Source organism: Python bivittatus, unplaced genomic scaffold (genome assembly GCF_059951505.1).
Source record: "Python bivittatus isolate LINGU-HERP-01145 unplaced genomic scaffold, Pbiv_v1 ctg000700_np1212, whole genome shotgun sequence".
In the NCBI taxonomy this organism is placed as follows: Eukaryota; Metazoa; Chordata; class Lepidosauria; order Squamata; family Pythonidae; genus Python; species Python bivittatus.
This window is the reverse complement of record NW_028277098.1, coordinates 103194910-103216024: the sequence shown is the minus strand read 5'-3', so window position 1 is coordinate 103216024 and position 21115 is coordinate 103194910. Positions and strand designations below refer to the sequence as shown.

Genomic DNA, 21115 nt, shown 5'->3' with positions numbered 1-21115 from the left:
CTGGCCTGCCTACACTCAGTAGCGCTGGTCCGCAGCACTCACTCACCCATCCACCCGCTGCTCTCGCCCAGCAGCCTGTTTGTCTAGGACTCTGGTCACGTGAGGTCCTCTCTTAAAGACCCATGCGGTCTCTTTACAACTGCATCACTTAGTGACAGAAATTCCAGCCCCAATTGCCATTATAACCCGAGGACTACTTGCATGCCAGCCTGGAGGTGGCATCATGCCACCCATGATGCGAAAGACCCTTCCAGAGAGATTACACAGGCAGCCTGTCCCCCACCCCAATATCGAATGAAACCCCTTCCATTTGCTTTCAGATTATCCTGTTTACCTGATTACCAGCTACCCTGAATAACTGTTTTTTTCAAATGGTGTTCTGCAGAACCCCACAAGAATTTGACAGGTTCTGCAAGAAACTAAGGGCATAAACAAGTTCATTCGAATGGAAAGGGCAGGGCTTGTTCCCCTGTGAAAAGAATGCCACGGCCACCGTTTTGTGGACTGAGGTTCCATGGCCTGAAAAGGCCTGAACAGATTCCTCAGAAACTAGAGGGAGATGGAGAGAGAGATACAGAGCAATGTTTTCCAAACTTGGCCACTTCGACTCCCAGCATTCCCCAGCCGGCATGCCAGCGTCTTCCCGCTTGCAAACGAAGGAAGTTTGGAGATTCGGATGGTTTTTACATCTGCCACTGAATCAAGACACCCCTCCGAGACTGACGCGTCAGCCGGTGCTGAGGGTAAACCAGTGCTGGCTGGGGAATGCTGGAAGTTGAAGTCCACACATTTAAAATCACCAAGTTTGAAAAACACTGATAGAGAGTAATCCACTACCATTACCAATAATAATAATTTATTAAATTTGTATGCTGCCCAACTCCCAGGGAAGAGGAATCAGCCAAGGATGGGGAGGACAGGAAAGGATGGGAGGAAAGTGTTTTATTTCAGCCTCTTAGCACGAAGGCTCACCGAAAGAAGCAAGGGAATCTGCAGGGGATGCAAAAAAGTCAAGATGGAAGCCACAGCTGCATGATCAACGCTGCCATCTTCATTTTCTTGACTCCCCCCTCCCCCCCAGGAGGGATGTGAATGGGAAAATAAATAAGGGACTGTGACAAAGTCTTCAAGGGAAAGATGAGCCTTGGGAAGAGCACTTGGGTGGCCGTTCCAGGTACCCAAGGAGTCAAAAGATACACTTACAGAGCTGCACGCACAGCATCTTTACACAGGCTTCCGGCTGAGTGTAAAGAAAGATGTGGCTGCCTTAAGGAGTTCTCTGGCTCATGCAGGAGCTGCAGAAAACATGCCCAGCTGCTCTTTCCAAAGTATCTTTTCCAAAGAATTTCCAAAACCCCAATGGTAAGACTTTCAGAGCGTGGAGCTGCTGGAGGAGCAGAGACCCTCGGCAGGAGCCTCCCCTTACTTCACAGCCAGGGAAAACTGAAAGCCCCTTTACCTGCTATTTTAATCTAGTGGGTGTCATCACACACGCAAAAAAGGCCAATTCCCAATTCTCCCCCAGCCTAGCCTTGCCCACACAGACTATGGAACCCTAACCTTTGCGTGGCAAGGGAGCTTCAGCTGCCACCCCCACCACCAAGAAATATGGAATACGATGATTGCCCACCCATGGAGCGCTAGCCTGGAAAAATAGGAGAATGCCAGGCCGTGGAAGGGGCTGAAGGACAGGGCTCGGGCTGATGCCTAAGGAAAGATGGCACAAGGTGGTAAGCTGGATCAGAGTGAGAAAAGAGGCAGACGAGGGCTGGGTGACAAGAGCAATTGCCCCTATTTCTGGAGCGCTAGAACGATCCAGCAGAAGAGCGGGAGAAAAGGTGTCGCAGGTACATTGTTATGACCCAATTAGCGCACTGTGGAAAGACGCAAGAAGTGGAGCAGAGATATAATCAATATAATTGGCGTTTGCTACTGTTCACGGCTTCCTTGAATACCCCAGCACGCGTGTCTACAGATGTTAATCGTGTACTCCACTTACTGTTGAGTTCGAAAACACAACTTAGGATGAGAAAGATAGATGGAACGGATGCACTGGTCATTTTTAAAAGCGGGGAGCTCATAGACAAATTTCTTTCTCTGGAAATGCTGCTGTTACTCTTTTTGGAGCGGCGCTCAGGTTAAATTACCCCTTTGGAGCATTTCTTAAACAGCAGTGCACTACCACAGGCATCTTCCCAGGCCAGCTAAAAAGGCTTCCATTGCAGAAACAGGAATTGGGTGTGACGATGAAAGTCCAGCTCCAGGGAAGGGACAGGAGGACCACTGCCACGGAATGGCTCTGAACCCACCCGCTTGGGAAGAAGCACCAGAGGACTCTCAGACGCGTTGAACCGGCAGAAGGCCTGACCAGAGTTGATGTTCCAGAGCACAATGTCTCCATTGCTGGATGATGTCGCCAAAAACTTATTGCTGTGACCATCCATACAGAGGATGTCCTCTGAGTGATAGGACTTCCAGTGCTTGCATTCAATCACTTGGTTCTCATCTCTGGAGTCCCTGCCAAGAAAGAGGAAGCAATCTCATCACAGCTGAAGTAAAGAAGGGGAAGGACAATGCATCTCCTCCACCCAAGAAAGAGAGAAAAGCCATCTTTCTCTGTCTTTCTCTGAAGACCTCAACTTCCATATCTCAGGGGCTTTCGTATCATCAGAAGTCAGGTGAAATGGTCCACATAGCACAATTTTCTGGAAAGGTCACCCGCACAGGCCAGGTTCATCTGAAGAGGGATTGATTAATTGATTGATTTAATTTATAGGCTGCCCATCTCATATACATGACTCTAACAGTTAAAACAGAGTAAAAAAACAACCAAACTTAAAAACAACAGAAATAGCATAAAAACAGCAGCTGAGAACATTCATAAACACCCAAACTAACCACGAAACAGGCTCGCCCATGCTCTCAGGGCCCCAGGCAAGTCAAAGCCAGGTTTTTAATGCCTTGCCAAAGGCCAGCAGGATCAGGGCACATCTGATTTCTGGGGGGATGATATTCCAGAGGGTGGGTGCCATGGCAGAAAAGGCTCCCCTGCTGGGTCCCGACAGGTGACACTCTCTCGTGGATGGGACCCGGAGCATGCCTCTCCTACCAGATCTAACAGAACGGGAGAGATGGCTCCATAAGTAACCCAGCCCCAAGCCATGAAGGGCTTTAAAGGTGACCACCAGCACCTTGAATTGCTCCCAGAAGCATACTGGCAGCCAGTGCAGCTCATGGAGCAGAGGTGTCACATGTGCTGAGCAACTGGCACCCATAACTGTCCGCACCACTGCATTTTACACCAGCTGAAGCTTCCGAATGTTCTTCAAGGGCCGCCTCGTGTAGAGTGTGTTGCAGCAATCCAAGCGGGAGGCGACTAAGGTGTGAGTGACTGTGAGCAGGGCCTCCCCGTCCAGGAACAGGTGCAACTGACACACAATACAAAGCTGTGCAAAGGCCCTCATGGCCATGGCTGCCACCTGCTCATTGAGCAGGAGCCGCAAGTCCAGGAGGATCCCCAAATTATGTATGGGATCCGTCTAAGGCAGCGCAACTCCATTCAGAACAAGGGATGGAAAGTCCCCAGAACCAAGGATCCTAAACTGTTACTAGGGTTGAGCTGAAGCCTATCGTTCCCCAACCAGATGCAAAACAGGACCTACACAGCATCGCTCAGATGGCCTGGGGGGCAGATGTACAAATGGATATCATCCGCATATTGATGATACCTCAACCCAAACCGACGGATGATCTCACCCAGCAGCTTCATGCAGATGTTAAACAGGAGAGGAGAAAGCATTGAGCCTTGCTGCACCCCACACAACAGAAGCCGCAGGCTGGACCTCTCCTCCCCTATCAACATCGAATGAGACCAGCCCCAGAGGAAGGAAGAGAACCAGCACAACATGGTGCTGCCCACCGCCAACTCCCGAAGACCATCCAGAAGGATACCACGATTGATGGTATTGAAAGCCACTAAGAGGTCAAGAAGAACAAGGATGGACACATCACCCCCATCCTGCTCCTGCCAGAGATCATCCAAGAGATGCCCAGAGAATGCAGTTTCTCTTTTGAGCACCAGCATGGCCTAGCTGAACCCAGACCCACTGGACCAAACTGGGAGAGAGGAAGGCAGGAGACCCATGGATCTGTTTGTTACTATTTTAAAACTTAAAAGTAGCTGCAGGGGTTGTGGTTAGGGGGTGGGAATGAAGGAGAAGATAAATAAGTAACTTTGCCTTTAGCGTGTACGTGCCTTCAAATCAGTCTTGACTCTTGGTGACTTCATAGACAGGACTATCCAGTTTTCTTGGCAACCTTTTCAGAAGTGGTCAGCCCTGACTGCCTTCTCACTCGGGCTGAGAGAGAGGGACTGGCCCAAAGTCACCAAGCTGGCTTCTGTGCCTAGGCTGGGCTAGAACTCAGGCCTCCCCACTCCTAGTCCAGTGCTTTAGCTATTGCCCAAAACTGGCTTCTCTTAGGGTGGGAAAAGGGCCTCCTGTAACATCCATTTCTATGGGAGATGCCTTTAGTATTGAGTACAGTTAGCCAACCTGAGGGTGTGTCAGTACACTGGAGGTTCCTCCTAGTTGCTACCTTGGTTTGCAAGGTGGCCTCTACACCTGAGATATCAAAATATGCATCACCCTGGCTCCCCACCCCCACCCCCAGGTTGGCTAGTGATGCAGTGAAAGTCCTGTCTCATTGTCTAGAGCAGTGTTTCTCAACCTCAGCAACTTTAAGATGGGTGGACTTCAACTCCCAGAATTCCCCAGCCAGCATGGCTGGCTGGAGAATTCTGGGAGTTGAAGTCCACCCGTCTTAAAGTAGCCGAGGTTGAGAAACGCTGCTCTAGAGAGTGCCAGAGTCAGAGTAAAAAGAAACAAACTAAAGTTGAATCCTGGCCAGATGGAGTTGCTCTTTGTCTAGAAACCATCCCGTGCTGACTCTGGATGGAGTAGCAGACCCTTCTAGATCCACAACTCCTTCTAGATAGGCAGATGGAGGCTGTAGCTGGGAGGGGGAGGGCTTGTAACCTTGTGTTGGGGGGCAGGTGGCTGTAACATCTCCAATTCTCTAATGAGACCCTTAAAAAGGAAGATGCATTACATAAGAATATATGATAAGACAATGAATTTCCATCACATGCAAAACCCATTTAGGCGTGAACCCAACCTAGAGACATAAGAAGTTGCCCTCTGAACAGACAGCTGAAATCCACTTAAGCACGTTTTTCATCCTTTGATGGCCCCAGCTGTCTGGAAGGATGGATGACTTTTTCCCACCATGTTACTGGAACATCATGAGTTGGTGGAAAGCAGAGGCTGTATCACCCAACCCAACCTTTCCTTTCCTCACTGTTTCTTCTCTCCCCACCCTGAAGGGAAGAGTTCACCCAAGCTGGCTTCTACTTACCGGTACCATGTCACTCTCCTGGTCCAATCAGTTACAAAAATCATGTGGTTCATGTAAAAGATGCAGTTGATCTATTGGGAAGACACAAAAGCAAACGGAGGAGAAAGGAGCATAGGAAGCTTAATTCCATGGACAACCTAGTGATAAAAATAAAACGTTGTAGTGGCACAAAGCTATAGTCCATATTGAAGTAAATATGATGGGTCTGTGCCAGTAAGTGGATCTTCTAGAGATACAGACGATAGGCTTGGTCTCCCACTCTAGTCCAGTGCCTTTAACCACTACAGATAGTCCTTGGGTTAGAACCACTCATTCAGCGACCAAAGTTACGATGGTGCTGAACAAGGAGGACTTATGATTGGTCCTCGAAGTTGCAGCAGTTGCAGCGTCCCCACAGTCCCATGACTGCAATTCAGGCGCTTGGCAACTGCCTCACAATTACAACAGTCATAGCATCCCACGGTCACATGATCACCATTTGTGACCTTTACTGCCAGCTTCCCTCAAGCAAAGTCAAGGCAGGAGGTCGCAAGTCATTCCTACACCCACCACTTTTTCACCCACTCACACTTTGTGCACCTGCCTGCAGCAACTGCCCACCCATGCTCTGTAGCCCCCACCCACGGCACACGTCCACCTGCCCATAGCTCTCGCCCATAGTTCTCGCCTGCTTGCCTGAAATTCCCACCTCTTCCCACATTGCGGTCACATGAGGTCCTCAATGACCCACGTCTTGGGGTTATAACAGCAACTGGGGCTGCCAGGATTGCCATCACTAAGCTATGTGGTCACGCGACATCACACTTTACAACAGTATTGCTTAGCGATGGCAATACCAGTCCCAACTGCCATCATAATCCGAGGACTACCTATAAGCCAAACTGAGAAGTCTCTAAGTCTTCTCTTACTAAAGCTTCATTCATTCATTCATTCATTCATTCATTCATTCATTCATTCGATTTATATTCTGTAACCACCCAACTCACATGTGTGACTTTGGGCAGCTTATAATAAAATAGATAAAAAACAAATAAAGTACATAATGTGAAATAAGAACAGATAGCAGCCGAACTTCATAAAATAATCGTCAACAAAGGCAAGAGACAGGTTCTATCACACTTCCGGGGCCCCAGGCCCAGGCCCACAAGCAAGTTTTCAGGGCTTTGCAAAAGGCCAGCAGGGTCAGGGCTAACCTAATCTCAGCTGAATGGCGTTCCACAGGGCAGGTGCCATGGCAGGATATGCCCTCCTCCTGGGCCTCGCCAGCCAACACTCCTTAGCTGACAGCACCCAGAGCATGCCCCTCCTGCTGGACAGGGTGGGACGGGTAGAAACAACTGGGGAGAGATGGTCCAGTAAGTAGCCTGGCCCAAGCCATGAAGGGCTTCAAAGGTGACCACCAGCACCTTGAATTGCACCCAGAAACACACTGGAAGCCAATACAGCCTGTGAAGCCGCAGTGCCACATGCACTGAAAAGCCAATGCCGTAACTGCCCACGCTGCCCCGTTCTGCACCAGCTGAAGCCTCCAAATGTTCTTCAAGGGCAGCCCCACGTAGTGCATATTGCAATAGTCCAGTCGGGAGGCCACAAGGGCACGAGTGACCACGAGCGGCAATTACGTGGAGGCCTTGATCAGCTATATGGTGGGTGGCAGGTTGGTGTCTTGTCAGTTGTTATGGATGCATGTGAAGAGAGGAACCATAGGCGGGTGAGAGCTGCATGTGAACGGCAATCACGGAACGCCCAGGAATCGGTTGTGGAAGAACTGCGCAACTTCCTGAATGAATGGGAGCCAGAAGAAAAAGACATTCTTCCAGAGAGCATGAATGCATGGATGGATGATGGGAATGAGATGACAGAGTGCAGAAAGACTGACTGGGCTATTGAGAAGCTCAAGACTGAATGAGAATTGTGGACATCTGCTTAAATAAGGTCTATTGGTTTGTACATGTACAAAGAGTGGCATTTACCAGTTCTTGTCAATGTTCCAAAGCCAATAATGGGATGCAGACATTTCTGAGGGTTTCCAACAGACCAGCTTTCCTCAGTCTGGTGCCCTCCAAGTTTTTGGGGGAAATAGTTCCCCAGACACTGGATAGGAGCAATGGGAGTTGTTGCCTAGCATATCTGGAATGCGCCAGGCTGGAGAAAGATGTCGAACCCTAGAATTCCTACATCTCTTTGCTAGAGAACAAAAACACGATGGGCTGAGCCCTGTCCTGTTCCTTCTACCCACCTCAGTCTTTTCCTCAAAGGGAATCTCCATCAGGCAAGCCCCGTTGTTGAAGTTCCAGAGTTTGATAATCCCATTTTTCAGGGCGGTGATGAGCCGCCTCTCCGGTGGATCAAAGATCATGGCTGTGATTTCCATAGACTGGTCTGAGGAGGTGGAGAACTCCATAATCTTCTGTCCTGTCATGATGTCCCAAACAGTGACCATCCCACTGTACCAGCAACTCACTGCCTGTGGGAGAATTTTCCGGAGACAGTTGGCTCAACCCGCTCTCAGAATGCCATTGCACTTTTACATACTTACTATTTAAGTGAAATACCCCTTTCTGAGGTGGCTTACAAAATGGTGGATAGGTGGAGGAGAAAAGGTCCTTTAAAAAACAAGGTGAGCCACAGACCTGCCTTAAAAATGCACCTTCCTATTTTATTTCCTAAAAAAAACCCTGTATCCTTATTCTCCTTTCAGGAACAAAGGTGAAAGCCTCAGGTGTCACACAAAACAAGCCTCTTTCCAATAAAAATCCTGATTTCTCAGATATTGTTGTTGAAAAGCAAGAGTGATTCCACAGGTGGCTGAGGTGGAAGAACATCCACATTTATTATGGGAATAAATAAATATATTTTAATTTTTTTCTGCCTCCACCTGAAAATGATCAACTTCTTATGCTGAAGTTTGATCTTAAATTGACGTCATTCTTCTCTTATTGGTTCTTAGACAGCAAGAAGGAAAGGAGAGCATTCTGCCTCCATTCAATCAGAGGACCTGTTGTTCATGAGCAATAAACACTTCCAGTTGTATGAACAGATGAGGTAAGAGATGAGCTACTTCTCTTCAAAGAGGTCCATCCCCAAATGTCCTCCCCGCTCCTTAATTACAGAATGACTGAGTTTTTCTCAAGGGAACCCGTGGCTCCTTTTCTTCTCTTTTCAAGCATCCCGATTATCTCCTTTCCTTTCCCTTCATTTTTCCACTTCCTCAGGGTCAACTGCTCTTCTCTTCTCTTAAACAACCCAACTGGACTTTTCAAAGGCTTCTTAGAAGAAGTCATCTCCTCACCAGCCTCCACCAGAGTAACATCCCTCCCCTTTTGCTTCTCTGCAAAGGCATCCAAAACCAGCCACAATGATGTCATGCATTGCCATGATGTCATCATGCAACTGAGACCGTGTGATGGCCCTTGCAGATGCCCAGGGCCCCAGGAAAAACCTCTCTTGAGTTGGCACCCAGTTGGGAAAAGGGTTGGGAGCCAAGAGGACACAGGGTCATAAGCAAAGGCCCATGGCTGGATCAGGCCAAAGGTCTCCCTTAGCAAACACTGGAATGGGGTTTTTTTTTCCTACAAACATAGCACTTGAAGGTAACTTACTAGTGTTTTTGCATCCACACAGACATGCTCTAAGCCCATTGTGGATTTTGTCTCTGTTTCTCCTTCCCAGTCTCTTGAAGGCTTCTATTGCCCCTTTTTTGGGTCTGAGGGTGATGATTCTGCACCTTTGACCTTTCTCAGTCTAATTTACCTCTCTGTCTCACATCCCATCCACAACCCCTTTTGTCATGAAGCAAAAGTTTAGCACAGATGGCCAAGCTAAAGAATTCCCTTCCCCTTTTAACCAGGTGTATTAGTTCGCCTTCTCCCGCTGGGTTCAGTACACACAACAGCCGGCCTTGGGATCCAGGTGAGCCTGTACAGTGGTTGCATTGAGCGCTGACTGTTTTTTTATATCTCAGCTGCAGATTGTGTTATATGGGAGGGGCTTGTCTGAGACCCTTTCTCAGATTAGTCTCTTGGAACAGGCTCAAGCCCCTTTTATCTGACCATTGCCTTGATAGCAGCTCTTCCTCCTGTCCTCCAAGGCCATTCCCTCTTCCCCCCTACAGATCCACTTGATGCTCTCCAAGTATGTATCTACTATTTTCCTTCTAGCTTTAAGAAAGTGGGCCTCTATTTCCATTTTTATTTATTTCTTAGATGTAGATGGCCACCCAATTGCCAAAAAGCAACTCTGGGTGACTTACAATTTGTAGAAGCACACAAACAAGGAAATAGAAAATAAAATACAATCAACAACCAGAGCAGGAAACAGAATAGCAGATATAACCAAAATACAGGTGGTCCTTGTTTAACGACCACTTGTTCATTGACCGTTCAGACTTGTGACAGTGCTGAACAAGTGGTACTTACGACCGGTCCTCAAAGTTCTGGCCATTGCGGTACCCCTGCAGATACTTGGGAGCCAGCCCAGACTTCTGACCGTCGCAGCGTCTCATGGTCACGTGATCGTGATTTGCGACCTTTCCTGCTGACTTCCCACAAGCAAAGTCAGTGGAGAAGTCGGCATGAAGTCATGTGAGGTCTTGCTTAACGACGGCATCCAGGACCGCCAGAACTGCCGTTGCTAAGCAGCACGGTCATGTGACATTGCACTTTACGACCACATCACTTAGCAGTGGAACTTCCAGTCCCAATTACTGTTGTTAAGCAAGGCCTGCCTGTAACATAATTAACCAAGGCCAACCATATTTCTTCAAGATCTTTAATTCTACATATAACAATCTCTCTCCATTGCTTTTCTCTTGAAAAAGCAGCCAGGATGTAACCATCCATCCCTTGAATACAAACATAGATGCGGAGGGTCATCGATGTGGCCCAAAACCGAGCTCTTGGAGAAACAAGAGGGAAGCCTGTGCGCCCCCAGCCAGATCTTTGGTTTGCAGAAGGACACCTCTGCTCCCTTAAAGGGGAGCCTTCAGCTACACACACACACACACACACACACGCACACAGGGCTTCACGTCTCCCCGCAGTTCATCACCTGTTTAAAGATCTTGTTGTACAGGGCGCAACAGAGCGGCTGCTCCTGGGTCTTGAGCTCCACTTCGGTGAATTCAGTGCCAAAGAACAAACCAAGCTGCAACAAAATGGGACCGGGACCAGGGCGGCAGGGAGGGGGACATTTTGCAAAGGGAGGAGACACACTTCGTCAGCGCTGGGGGCCGTCTGCCCCTGCAGAACACCTGCCCCAGCACCCTCAGGCCTCCTAACTACACCAGCGGGAAGCAACAGGGGCGATTCAGAACCGGGAGCAGCCTTCTCCCCAAGCGGTTCACGGATTGGGGCCTGGATCTCTGCGGGGTGGCTTTTCCCCAGAGCGTCCGCCTTCCTGGGAAGACGGGGTAGGGTGGGCTCGCAGAAGCATGCCTGGTCAATTCCGGCCACCATCCTCTGGAGCCGCTTGCCCCCAAATTATCATTCCCCTTTTCTTTACATTTTTTCTCTATGATTTGTCCAACGGCCAAGCCAGCTTGAGGCCAGCCGCTGCCCTCAGCACAGCCTTACAGTGGTGCCCCTTGACCGAAGCAAAACTCTCACGCCATCGGACGGAAAGAAAGGTGGTCTCTGACCGCACCTTCAGACCAAACTTATAAGCTTTAATCTTTCAACCCCGCCAAAGAAAACATGTTCTTTTTAACAATGCCGATGAGAGCAGATAAGGGCAATTACAAAAAAACTGACTCAAGTCAAGTGTGGCAGGGAAAGAGTGGCTGGGGGGAAACTCCAAAATGCCCCCCTTCCCTTGGGGCCCTAAACAGGGGCTTGCCCTGCTTAATGGTTCATCCAGGGTTGCCCGATGGCTATTTCCTATATTGCTACGTTGCTGGCTTTCGATCTGCGTTCACAGCAGTGGGAACTGTATGCCGCTTGGAGTCAGCTGGAGTTGGGGGGGCTTCTAACTTCGTAAAACAGAAGACTGGGTGGTCCGTCCCATTCTGAGGAAGGTGCAATTTTATCTTCGTGCCTGACCTGCCTTCACCCTGACCAACCTTCGTCCATTCTGACCCTCTCCAGGAGCACCTGCAGGATCACGGCCACCACTACGCCCCTGAAGCTCTGCCCCTTTTTCACCACGGTGGGCATGCAATGCACATGCAAAAGGGTGTGGCTTCGATTGCACAGACGTGGCTGCAATCTTGACTTTTTTGACTACCACCCCCCACACACAGCCTCCTGCCCTAGTATCCGCTTCCTACTCATTCCCTTTCTCCAGATAAACCTCAAATCTATAGTTGAATCATGGCGTACGAGGAGAGGGAATTTCAGCAAGGATGCACAGGACCTTCCCCGCCGTGGATTCTCTGGCCATGAAATATAATTTGGTGAGTATAAAATACAGGAGTCCTCTTTAGAACTAGGCATTGTGAATGTAACGCCCCAGTTGTGTAAGATCTGGCTCTCCAGGTTAAAGATTTGGACCTCGAGCCATTTAGGGGGGCCCAGATTAAATACCATTGTGGGAGGAGAGCCGTGTTAGTCTAGCAAAAAATCAGGAGGTGTCTGGTGGCATCTTTTTCCAACTAACCAATTTTATCTGAAGACATACATGAAAGCTGAGGCCTTTTAATAAAATCTGTAGTTGGAAAAGATGATTTTTAGGTAAATAGCAGCATCTTACGTGGAGTCAGAAGCAAAAAAGGCAGATGAGTGAACTATAGCTCTGCCCAGAAAAACAATGAGTGGAAAAAGAAAAGTGAGCAAACAGGGTTGTTTTCTCAGTGATCCATTCTTTCCCCTTCCTTGCTCTGCTAGAAAGAAAAGTCAGGACTTAGTTCAAGCACCCGCAGAAAAAACTTACAGGGAAGCCAACACAATACATATGGTTGAGTCTTCTGCGGTGCATTTTACAGTACAGGAAACAGATTTTGGTTGGCTTGGGCTTGGTCTCTCCAAATTCAACACAGACCTGGACCTCCTGGCATGGTTTGGCTCTGCATAGGGGGTCATACGTCTAGGGGGCCCTCTGGCGATTCATGGCAGGCAGAGCAGCGCAGAGAAACGTCTGTCCAGACCAAACAGGGCAGTGCCAGATCTTGGGATCCTGAGCTATAAGCCAGCCAAGGAGCTCTGATTCTCCCCAAACCTTCTCCCCACCCAGCCAGCCCTTAGCCACCCCCTCACCTTGTAAGTGGCGCAGATCAAGATATTGTGAAGCCGGTCGTAGTACACAGATGAGATCGGACAGTTGCCCAGCGGGACGTTCCTGCCATGGATTGACTGTAAACAGAAATGATCCAGCAGGTCCCAGACGCGAATATTCTGGAGAGGCAAGAAGAGAAACCAAGGCCTGAAAGGAAAGCCTCAGTGAAAGGGGACCTCTCTGGAGGCTCCAGTGCACGTCTGGCTTAAGCCAGGGTCACTGCGGTCCCAGCCAGGAATCCAGTAGAGAAGGACGGGGCTTAGCCTGACCCCAGACCCCCAGCATCAGACGGGAACTCAGCTCCTTGAAGCAGAAAAGTGGAAAGCAGCAGCTCCTGAACCAGGTTCCCCAGGGGACCCGTTGCCTCCATACTAAGGCCCTCAACATCTGTGCCCTGATTGTCAATCCAGATTATGCAGAGCAGGTGAAAACCGACAGCAGTCCGATGGGGTGTAGGGCTCCAGGCTATACAACTTCCCGTTAAAGGCTCTTTGCAACTCGGGAAGTGGGGCACGCAGCCCGGAGGTTAGTGATCCAAGGAAGGACATAGGACAGCCTTTCCAAACTTGGCTTCTCCCAGGTGTGTGAGGATTGCAGTTCCCAGCATTTCTACCCAGCTTGGCTTGAGAATTCCCAACATACCTGCAGGGGCATGAGGTTAGCAAAAGGTGACCTTAACATTGGTTGCATCAAGTCCCTGTAGTTTGTCCAGCATCCTGGAAAATTAGATTCTGATTGCCCGTGCTCTCCAGTCTGTGGACTCTAAGAATGGAGGTGGGGTGGGGGGAACCAAACTGGTCTTGGATGTGATTCCATGGCAAAGCTTCTTGGATGATGTATTCCCTGGCAAGTGTCTTTGCGCTGCAAGCTCCCTGCCATATGCACAGTGAAAGGACTAGTAAGGAAGCAGATGGCTGAGGCAAGTCAGTCTCTAACCGATGCATCTCATGCCCCAGGCAAGCTCCAGGGTGGATGGCATAGATGGTAAGTGGGAAGCACATTGCAGTCGGTGCAAAAATGCAGTGGCCTTTCCGTTAACTGGCACTTTATGCTGAGAGCAGATCTACTTCTGCTGCAGGCCCTTTACTGGCCTGGCCACAATTCAAAGTGGTGGTTTGATCTATAAATGTACTTCTGTAACTTAGCCTCTGGATAACTGCATGACCACCTCCTACTACCACAGGTGACCCAGGCGACAGGATCTGGGTGTCTTGGTGGGTCACAAGTGGAAGGTGAGCCAACGGCTATAAAAAATGCAAATACATCCTTGGCTGCATCTCAGAAGTGTAGGGTTAAGATTGTAAGTCATGGTTCTTCTCTGTTCTGTGCTGGTCAGATCACACTGCATCTAGTTCTGGTTACCACTGACAAACTGGAGAAGCTCCAGCAGAGAGCAACTCAGATGATCAGGACCCTGGAAGAGGACCCTCAGGAGGAACCGTTGAAGGCATTTGGTATGTTTATCTTAGAGAAGAGAAGACTTCAGGGAGACCTGTTAGCAGATACTTATACAAGATGAGGCAGAATTGCTCAGAGTTGGTCCAGGAGACAAGACAAGAAACAAGGGGTTTAGATTACAAGGAAGCTGATTTCAGTGGGTATTCAGAAACATGTTCCTAATGATAAGAGTCGTTCTGCAATGGAACAGGTGGTGGACTCTGCTTGGCTGGAGATGTTTAAACAGAAGTTAGATAGCCATCTGTTGGGGACACTCTAGTAGTGGACAGGGGGTTACATTAGATCAATGTTTCTCAACCTTGGCAACTTGAAGATGTGTGGACTTCAACTCCCAGAATTCCCCAGCCAGCCCACACATCTTCAAGTCGCCTAGGTTGAGGAGCCCTGGATTAGATGATCTCCAAGGTCAGTCCCAGCCCTTATGGTCTATGATTCTGTGATGTCATTCTTGCCTTGGTCACACAGACCCAGCTGCACTGATTCCTCTCTGCTTCCGCTGGACCTATCCTTCCACAGACTTCTATGGACCCAACAAAGAACAAAGCTTCCAAGCTTGCTCCATGGTTAATAAAAAGCCTTCACTGATTTTATTTATTTATTTATTCAATTTCTATGGCCGCCCATCTCGAACAAGTGACTCTGGGTGGCGAACAATCATAAAATTAATTAAAACCAAATACAAACACAATACAAAAAATAAATATATATAGCAGCCAAGAAAAATCATAACCACAGGTGTTAACATTACCAGGAAATGGGGCCCTTAACACATACGGGGTCCGAGGACCAGGCACACAACCAGGTCTTCAAGCCTATCCTCCACTGAAACATACGTGGGACATCCAACTCACCCACCCCATTCCCATGAGGAACAGAAGATTCCTCATCCTTCCTTTTGGGCAGGACAGCACCAAACTGAGTCATGGCCACAGTGAGCTTCTCTGCTTCACCAATGCCCACCTTGTCTTTGGAGATGCTGACAATGGTGTTCCTCTGCCCATTGATCATGAGGTGAGTGACAGCAGTGGAATGGCCCTTCAGCTGAGTGATGGGACTGTTGGTGACGTATGGGTTCCAAATTCGGATCAGCGGCTCATATCCTCCCGTCACTGTCAAGAGAGGACACAAAGACCATCACTTGAAACCTCTGCTCCTCTGCGTTACCGAGATGGCAAGGGCTGGGTTTCTAAGTCACCAGACCAGATTTCCACTCCCAGAATTCCCAGCCAGCAAGCCAAGCCGGCTCAACATTGAAATGCACCCCGTTTGACAGGCTTCAGATTGGGAAAAGCTCTTTCAAAGTATCAATTCAAAAAAACATACCAAGAATATTCATTTCAGGGGAGTAGTCAAAGCACAGGATCCCTTTCCTCAGGACAATCAAAGCTGACCTGGGGCAAAAGAAAGAAGTCCAGACAGACACGTGTGGCTTCTGTTTTTCTGACACATAAAGCGCTTTTGGGGAAATGGGGGGCAGAAGGGCATTGGCCCATAAGCGTGGCAAATGGCCAAGGAGCCACTAGGAATTTTGGACCAGGGATATCCCTAGACCATGATATCTAGGTAGGTATGAATTTTGTATGCCATTGTAATCCCTAAGGACCTGATAGTCAACATCCCCTCCTGTTTTGTGGGTTTCTACTGTTTTTTATATGTAGTTGTTTTTACGTATTTATTTTTTAATTGTTGTACGCCACCCAGAGTCACCTTGTGTGAGATGGGCGGCTATATAAATATGATAAATAAATAAATAAAACAGAGACATAAGCAAAAATGACAGAACAAGATATAAAACGATGATAAAATCATCTGAACCATCAAAAAACAGATACCATCCCAGTTATTCCCCAAATACTCTCTGGGAAAACTCCAGCTAGATCAGTTTCCAGAAAGGTAATGAGGCAGGTGCCTTCCACAAAATGGGGCCGCGACCGAGAAAGAAAGAGTTTCAGGCCGCAACCGCTCACAAAACCTCTCCCAGCCCCCTGACTTTCAGTTTCTTCCGAGACTCTTGAATGGGCCAATTTTACCAGGAGGAGGAGGAGGAGGCCGCAAGCTAAGCCACATGGGCTTTGTAGACTAGAACTAGCACTTTGCATGGCACGCAGGCAACTCTTGGAAGCTAATGCAGAGCCTTTACAAGGCTGTGACACCTCTTGCCCTGCAATAAATGGACCGCTGGATTTTGCGCCCACCGCGGTTTAACCCAAATCTCTGCACCTTTATCTTATCTTGCAAATACAATTTTTATTAAGAATTTTGATTACAATAGTTAAAAACGAATACAAACAAAACTTAGAGAAGGAGAAGAAAATAGAAAAAAGAATACAAAGTGCAGGGAAAACAAGGAAAGAAAGAATACACTAAAGAAAAAGAAAAGAAACATATAAAGAAGTGACTGCCAACATTTATCACAAGTATAAACAAATTTAGTAACTCTTCACCCCCTATGAGGTTACAAACAGATATCTCTTCACCCCAGATCCCATCCCTTATCTGTAAGCAAATCCATAAAAATCAACTTTTCAATCCTGGTGTCAGCAAAAAGTCCATAAAGGGTTGCCAGAACATTGCAACAAATGTCTTATTTTAAGGTAGCTGGTGTGGGTCTTCCGGGCTGTGTGGCCGTGTTCTGGAAGTTTTGTTTGCTAACGTTTCGCCAGCATCTGTGACCGGCATCTTCTCAGAGAGAACTGCTCCTGTCTGTGCTCCTGCACTCTGAAGATGCTGGCGAAACGTTAGCAAACAGAACTTCAAGACCACGGCCACACAGCCCGGAAGACCCACACCAGCCATCGTATGCCGGCCGTGAAAGCCTTCGACAGTACATTGTCTTATTTTAACCTTGATCAAATAAACCAACTTTATATTCCTTCCTTTTACTTCCAACAGTCTTTATCTTTAATTCAATTAAGGATTGTCATAGGATTTGATTTCTCTTCAATTCTTCTTTATCCCATCGCACAGATTTCTTCAAGAATTTAACAAGTCTCTTTTGTAGATCCAATACGAAAACATTTTCCAGGTCATTCTCTTGGTTTATCATTTATTTGTATTTCCCTTTTAATTTTTAAAACTTCAGCCAGTTTCTTTTGTATATGCAGTATGGCGTCCTTTTCCAAATCATTCTCTCGGCCTGCGGTTTGCAGTTCCACATTCGGTCCTTTCTCTGTCTTGTCAGATAAAATTTGTTCCCCGACTGTCATTCCTTCATTCACATCTTCTGGACAGAGTCTCTCCACAGAAGCAGACGTCACTACTGACGGTGTTGATATTGTAGTTACTCATTTCTGGCTCCGTTCTTCAAAGATCTCCTTTGATATTTCCGATGTCACCACATTTTGTGTCATTTTGTAAGTCCTGGTATTAACTGACATCAAGAACAGGCTTGTATTTTTTTTTCCTTCTGCTAGTCCCCTCTACTGTCCAGTTTCTAAAATCATCAGTTATCTTTTGTTATGACTTGCAATTGCCAGGATAACCAAAATAAGTCTGTTTCCCACAAGAAGCTATTCACTTTCCATAGTCAATTCCAAAATCTTATAGTAAAAGTCAATATTCCAAATTTATCTGGACCCTTAATCCGTTTATAACTTACATCAGAATCTTATTTAGCTTTTTGCTATTTCAGATTCTTTAAATTCTTACGCTTATGATTAAAATTTTCTTTCATTCAGGATTGAAGGCAGACTCACCCGGCATTTTCAGACTCATCGTTCCAAAGGTCTCTAATAGCTCTAAGTAGTTAATGAGCAATTTCCAAAAGTGATTAAAAAGTGAGGTTTGCGAACTTAGTGTCCTTTAAAAGTCTCCAGTGCAGTTGCAAGCAAGATGGCCAATCCCATCGTCTCCTGGTGCTCAAACCCGCTGTCCTGTGGTCTCCTCCTTGCAAGGAGAAGCCATTTGGAGCCCATGTCCTCTCTTTATCCATCCTCTCCCATCCTCTTTTTATCCGGAGAGGCTCCAAGGGACCGGTCTACTCACCAGTTCCTTGGTCTTTGCCGCGATCATCAGCTCTGCTTTTTCAAAGACATCTTCAGTTCTCCATACCTCCCCCGGAAGTCCTCCTTTATCTTATCTGGAGATGAATTGCCTGTCAATGCAAACTCCTCCTTATGGAAGCTCAAGAGCCCATCAATTTGCCTTCAACCTATTTCACTTTGCACCTTTCCGTATTCAAATACCCATCTTCAAGGCCAGCTGGTTGGTTCAGAATAAGCAAAACCTTGATGGACCACCCTCTGTGTTTATTTATTTATTTATTTTTCTTTATTTATTATTCCAATATATATAGCCACCCATCTCTCAGATATGACTCTGAGTGGCTTGCAAACAGATCTTTGCAACTGGCATCTGTTGTAGCTCATAACACGGGCTGAGATTTGTCGCAGCTCCTATCACTTCAGAAACCGCATCACTTTCCAAACGGTCCTTTGCAGCATTATATTTAAATTATGGAGTGACCTCTTCATTATGCCACTGTACTGGGTTCTTGCGCTCAACTTGTCCTAAACACTTACTTTCATTGAGCAAATAAGAGCCATGATAGCTCTGGTTTAATGTATTTGTTTAGTTGCATTTTAGGGTTTTAACTTGTCATAAACCACCCTGGGATTTATTTGGCTCAAGGCATTTGCTTTGTAGAGCGGGGGGATGGGGAAGGGGGGGGGGAAGGAAACAGTAGTTATCTAACGGGCAACACTGCCATCTGCTGCCCAAGTCCCAGAATTGCAACTTGTAATTCTTGCAATTCGCAATGGACTTTAAATGCTTTTTTATGCTGTAGGCTGGTTTGTCGTCGTCCTGTAAAGCAGCTTGTTATCCTCCTGTTTCAAAAGCCAAGGAGTACCAAGAAGGAGAGGACTCACCAAAGGCCACCTTCAAGGGAAACCATGCTGGTACTGAAATCTAGATCATACAGCAACACATTGGGTCATCCTCTCATTTTTAGAGCACAGAGACTTTTCCAAAACAGATAGCAACTCATATCCTGGATCCATTCCAGAAATCAAGACAGTATGTTCCACCACCACCACCCCCAAGTTACATAAATTTGTCCTCCTTCCCATGTCCCAGGCTCAACGAACACTTGACAGTTGGAGCTGGCAGATGAAGTAAATCTCCAGGAAGAAGAGAAGAAGAGGGACAAGACCGAGTGTGACTATCAAAAGCAAGAGAAAAAAAAGATATTCTGGACCATTGGAGTTCAGAAAAGGCCTTTGCAGAAGAAAAAGGAGATTCTGTAGAAGAGGAGACAACATGGTGGAACCCAGAAGGTCGGAGAGAGCCCAACTGTGCTCTGCAAGACGACAAAGAGAAGACTCTTGGCAGTCTCACCCCTACCCTCACTACTAACTCATTGCTGCAAGGGATCAGATCAGCTGTCTGCATCTCAGTCTATTAGCTTGTGAAATGGGCGATCTACAAGGATTGGGGAGGCGAGAGAATAATTTCCAAGTCTTATCAAGTCTATTTCCAATTACCCCTTTCTACCAACCCACATGGAGACAAATGCCACTGCAAACAAATATCACTCTGAATGTCAATGATCTGGGAAGGAGGCTCAGAAATCTGTAGGCTCAGTTGGTCCTCTCATTGTTTTTTCAGTTATTTTTTATTATTATTATTATTATTATTATTATTTATTGGATTTCTCCACCGCCCATCTCCCCCACAATAGGGGACTCTGGGCGGCTTACAAAGACATTAAAACTATAAATATATATAAAATACATAATATATATAGAATTAAAACAATACTAAAAAAGGACATGGAAGAGAACGAATACTACAGCTGAACGACTGATAATATACACAGCATTGATGAGAGAGATTTCCTTTCTGCGGCTGAGGTCTAAGTTACCTACATGACGGAGCGCTGAGTTCCAATTTACAATTTACAAGGAAGGATAAAATGGGTTTGGTAAGTTTGGTCAGAAGAGCTTTAGCTTAAAGCTTGCAAGGTTGAAAATGAAAACCCTTAAGTAAGGACCTCTGATAAAGAAGTTAGAAAGAAGTAGAGGTATTGCTGAAGGGACCTCTTAAAGCAATCAGTTAAAAATCAGAAAGAACATTGGCCCGTAAAATACACAGCTTTCGTCGTCACTCCAGTAATGTTCACAGTATGGGAAATAAACAAGATGAACTTGAACCTACAGAAGGGCAAGCATGATTTAATAAAAGGCCTGGTGGAATGAGCGCCATGACTGGAATGCAGCCACTGGGGGAAGCAATGGTCCAAAGCATGTCGCCATCTGCTCAGGAGTCCAAATGTATGAATTTGGCAATGCTGTAAGGAACATGAGAGACCATCAAGAAGAAAAAGGCGTGCTGCTTGCGATGCCTACTATTGCCCACCCACCCACCCCAGGAGAACGTGTGGACGGTGCCTTCCAAAACCAAACGGCAAATCTTTCAAAGATGCATGGAAGAGTGTGATGGAGGACTTTAATTGCCCTGACCTCTGCTGGAAGACGGACTCGGCCAAGCGTGGCCCTTTCAGAAAATGCCTGACTGTCATGCTGATGACTTTCTCCACCAGAGGAGGAAGAAGGTGGGGGTCACTTATGCTTAACTACATACTAAGCTACGGGGAGGATTTACTTGAAGAAGTGGAAATAGCAGGAACCTTGGGGGAAACCGGCCACGTCATGCGGGAGTTTTTGATTTTAAGGGAAGCTGTAGCTGAGTCTCGTCAAACACATACTGGAGATTTGGGGGGGGGGTCAAGCTAAAAGCCCCTAACTCAGATGCATCTTCCCATGGGAAAAAAGGCAGAGGCTCAGCCAGGTGGTGTCAAACTGAGCCACTATCCCCATTACAAAAAGACACCTTCCCGGGGAAGCTAAACTTCAGCTCAGCCACCAGATGAACTTTGAGAAGGGCAAGGGATAAGTGCACCAGTTGTGCCCTTAGGGGGCTCTTCAGACAGTCACTCACGACCTGGTCACCTCATGGATTGACTACTGCAATGAACCCTGCGTGGGGCTGCCCTTGAAGACCACTTGGAAGCTTCAGCTGGTCCAGAAAGCAG

General features: G+C 47.2%; 1 protein-coding gene across 1 annotated transcript in view; it reads right to left on the bottom strand.

Annotated features, from left to right (window-relative positions):
* The window catches only part of EFCAB8 (EF-hand calcium binding domain 8), a 60574-nt gene that overhangs the window by 15631 nt on the left and 23828 nt on the right, over nt 1-21115 (bottom strand). The window contains exons 13-19 of the mRNA XM_088154045.1: nt 15406-15473; nt 15043-15191; nt 12606-12743; nt 10465-10560; nt 7655-7882; nt 5416-5486; nt 2310-2517 (exon numbers count right to left, since the gene is read on the bottom strand). Coding sequence (XP_088010171.1) covers nt 2310-2517; nt 5416-5486; nt 7655-7882; nt 10465-10560; nt 12606-12743; nt 15043-15191; nt 15406-15473 — 958 coding nt within the window. The remainder of the gene's footprint in view (nt 1-2309; nt 2518-5415; nt 5487-7654; nt 7883-10464; nt 10561-12605; nt 12744-15042; nt 15192-15405; nt 15474-21115) is intronic.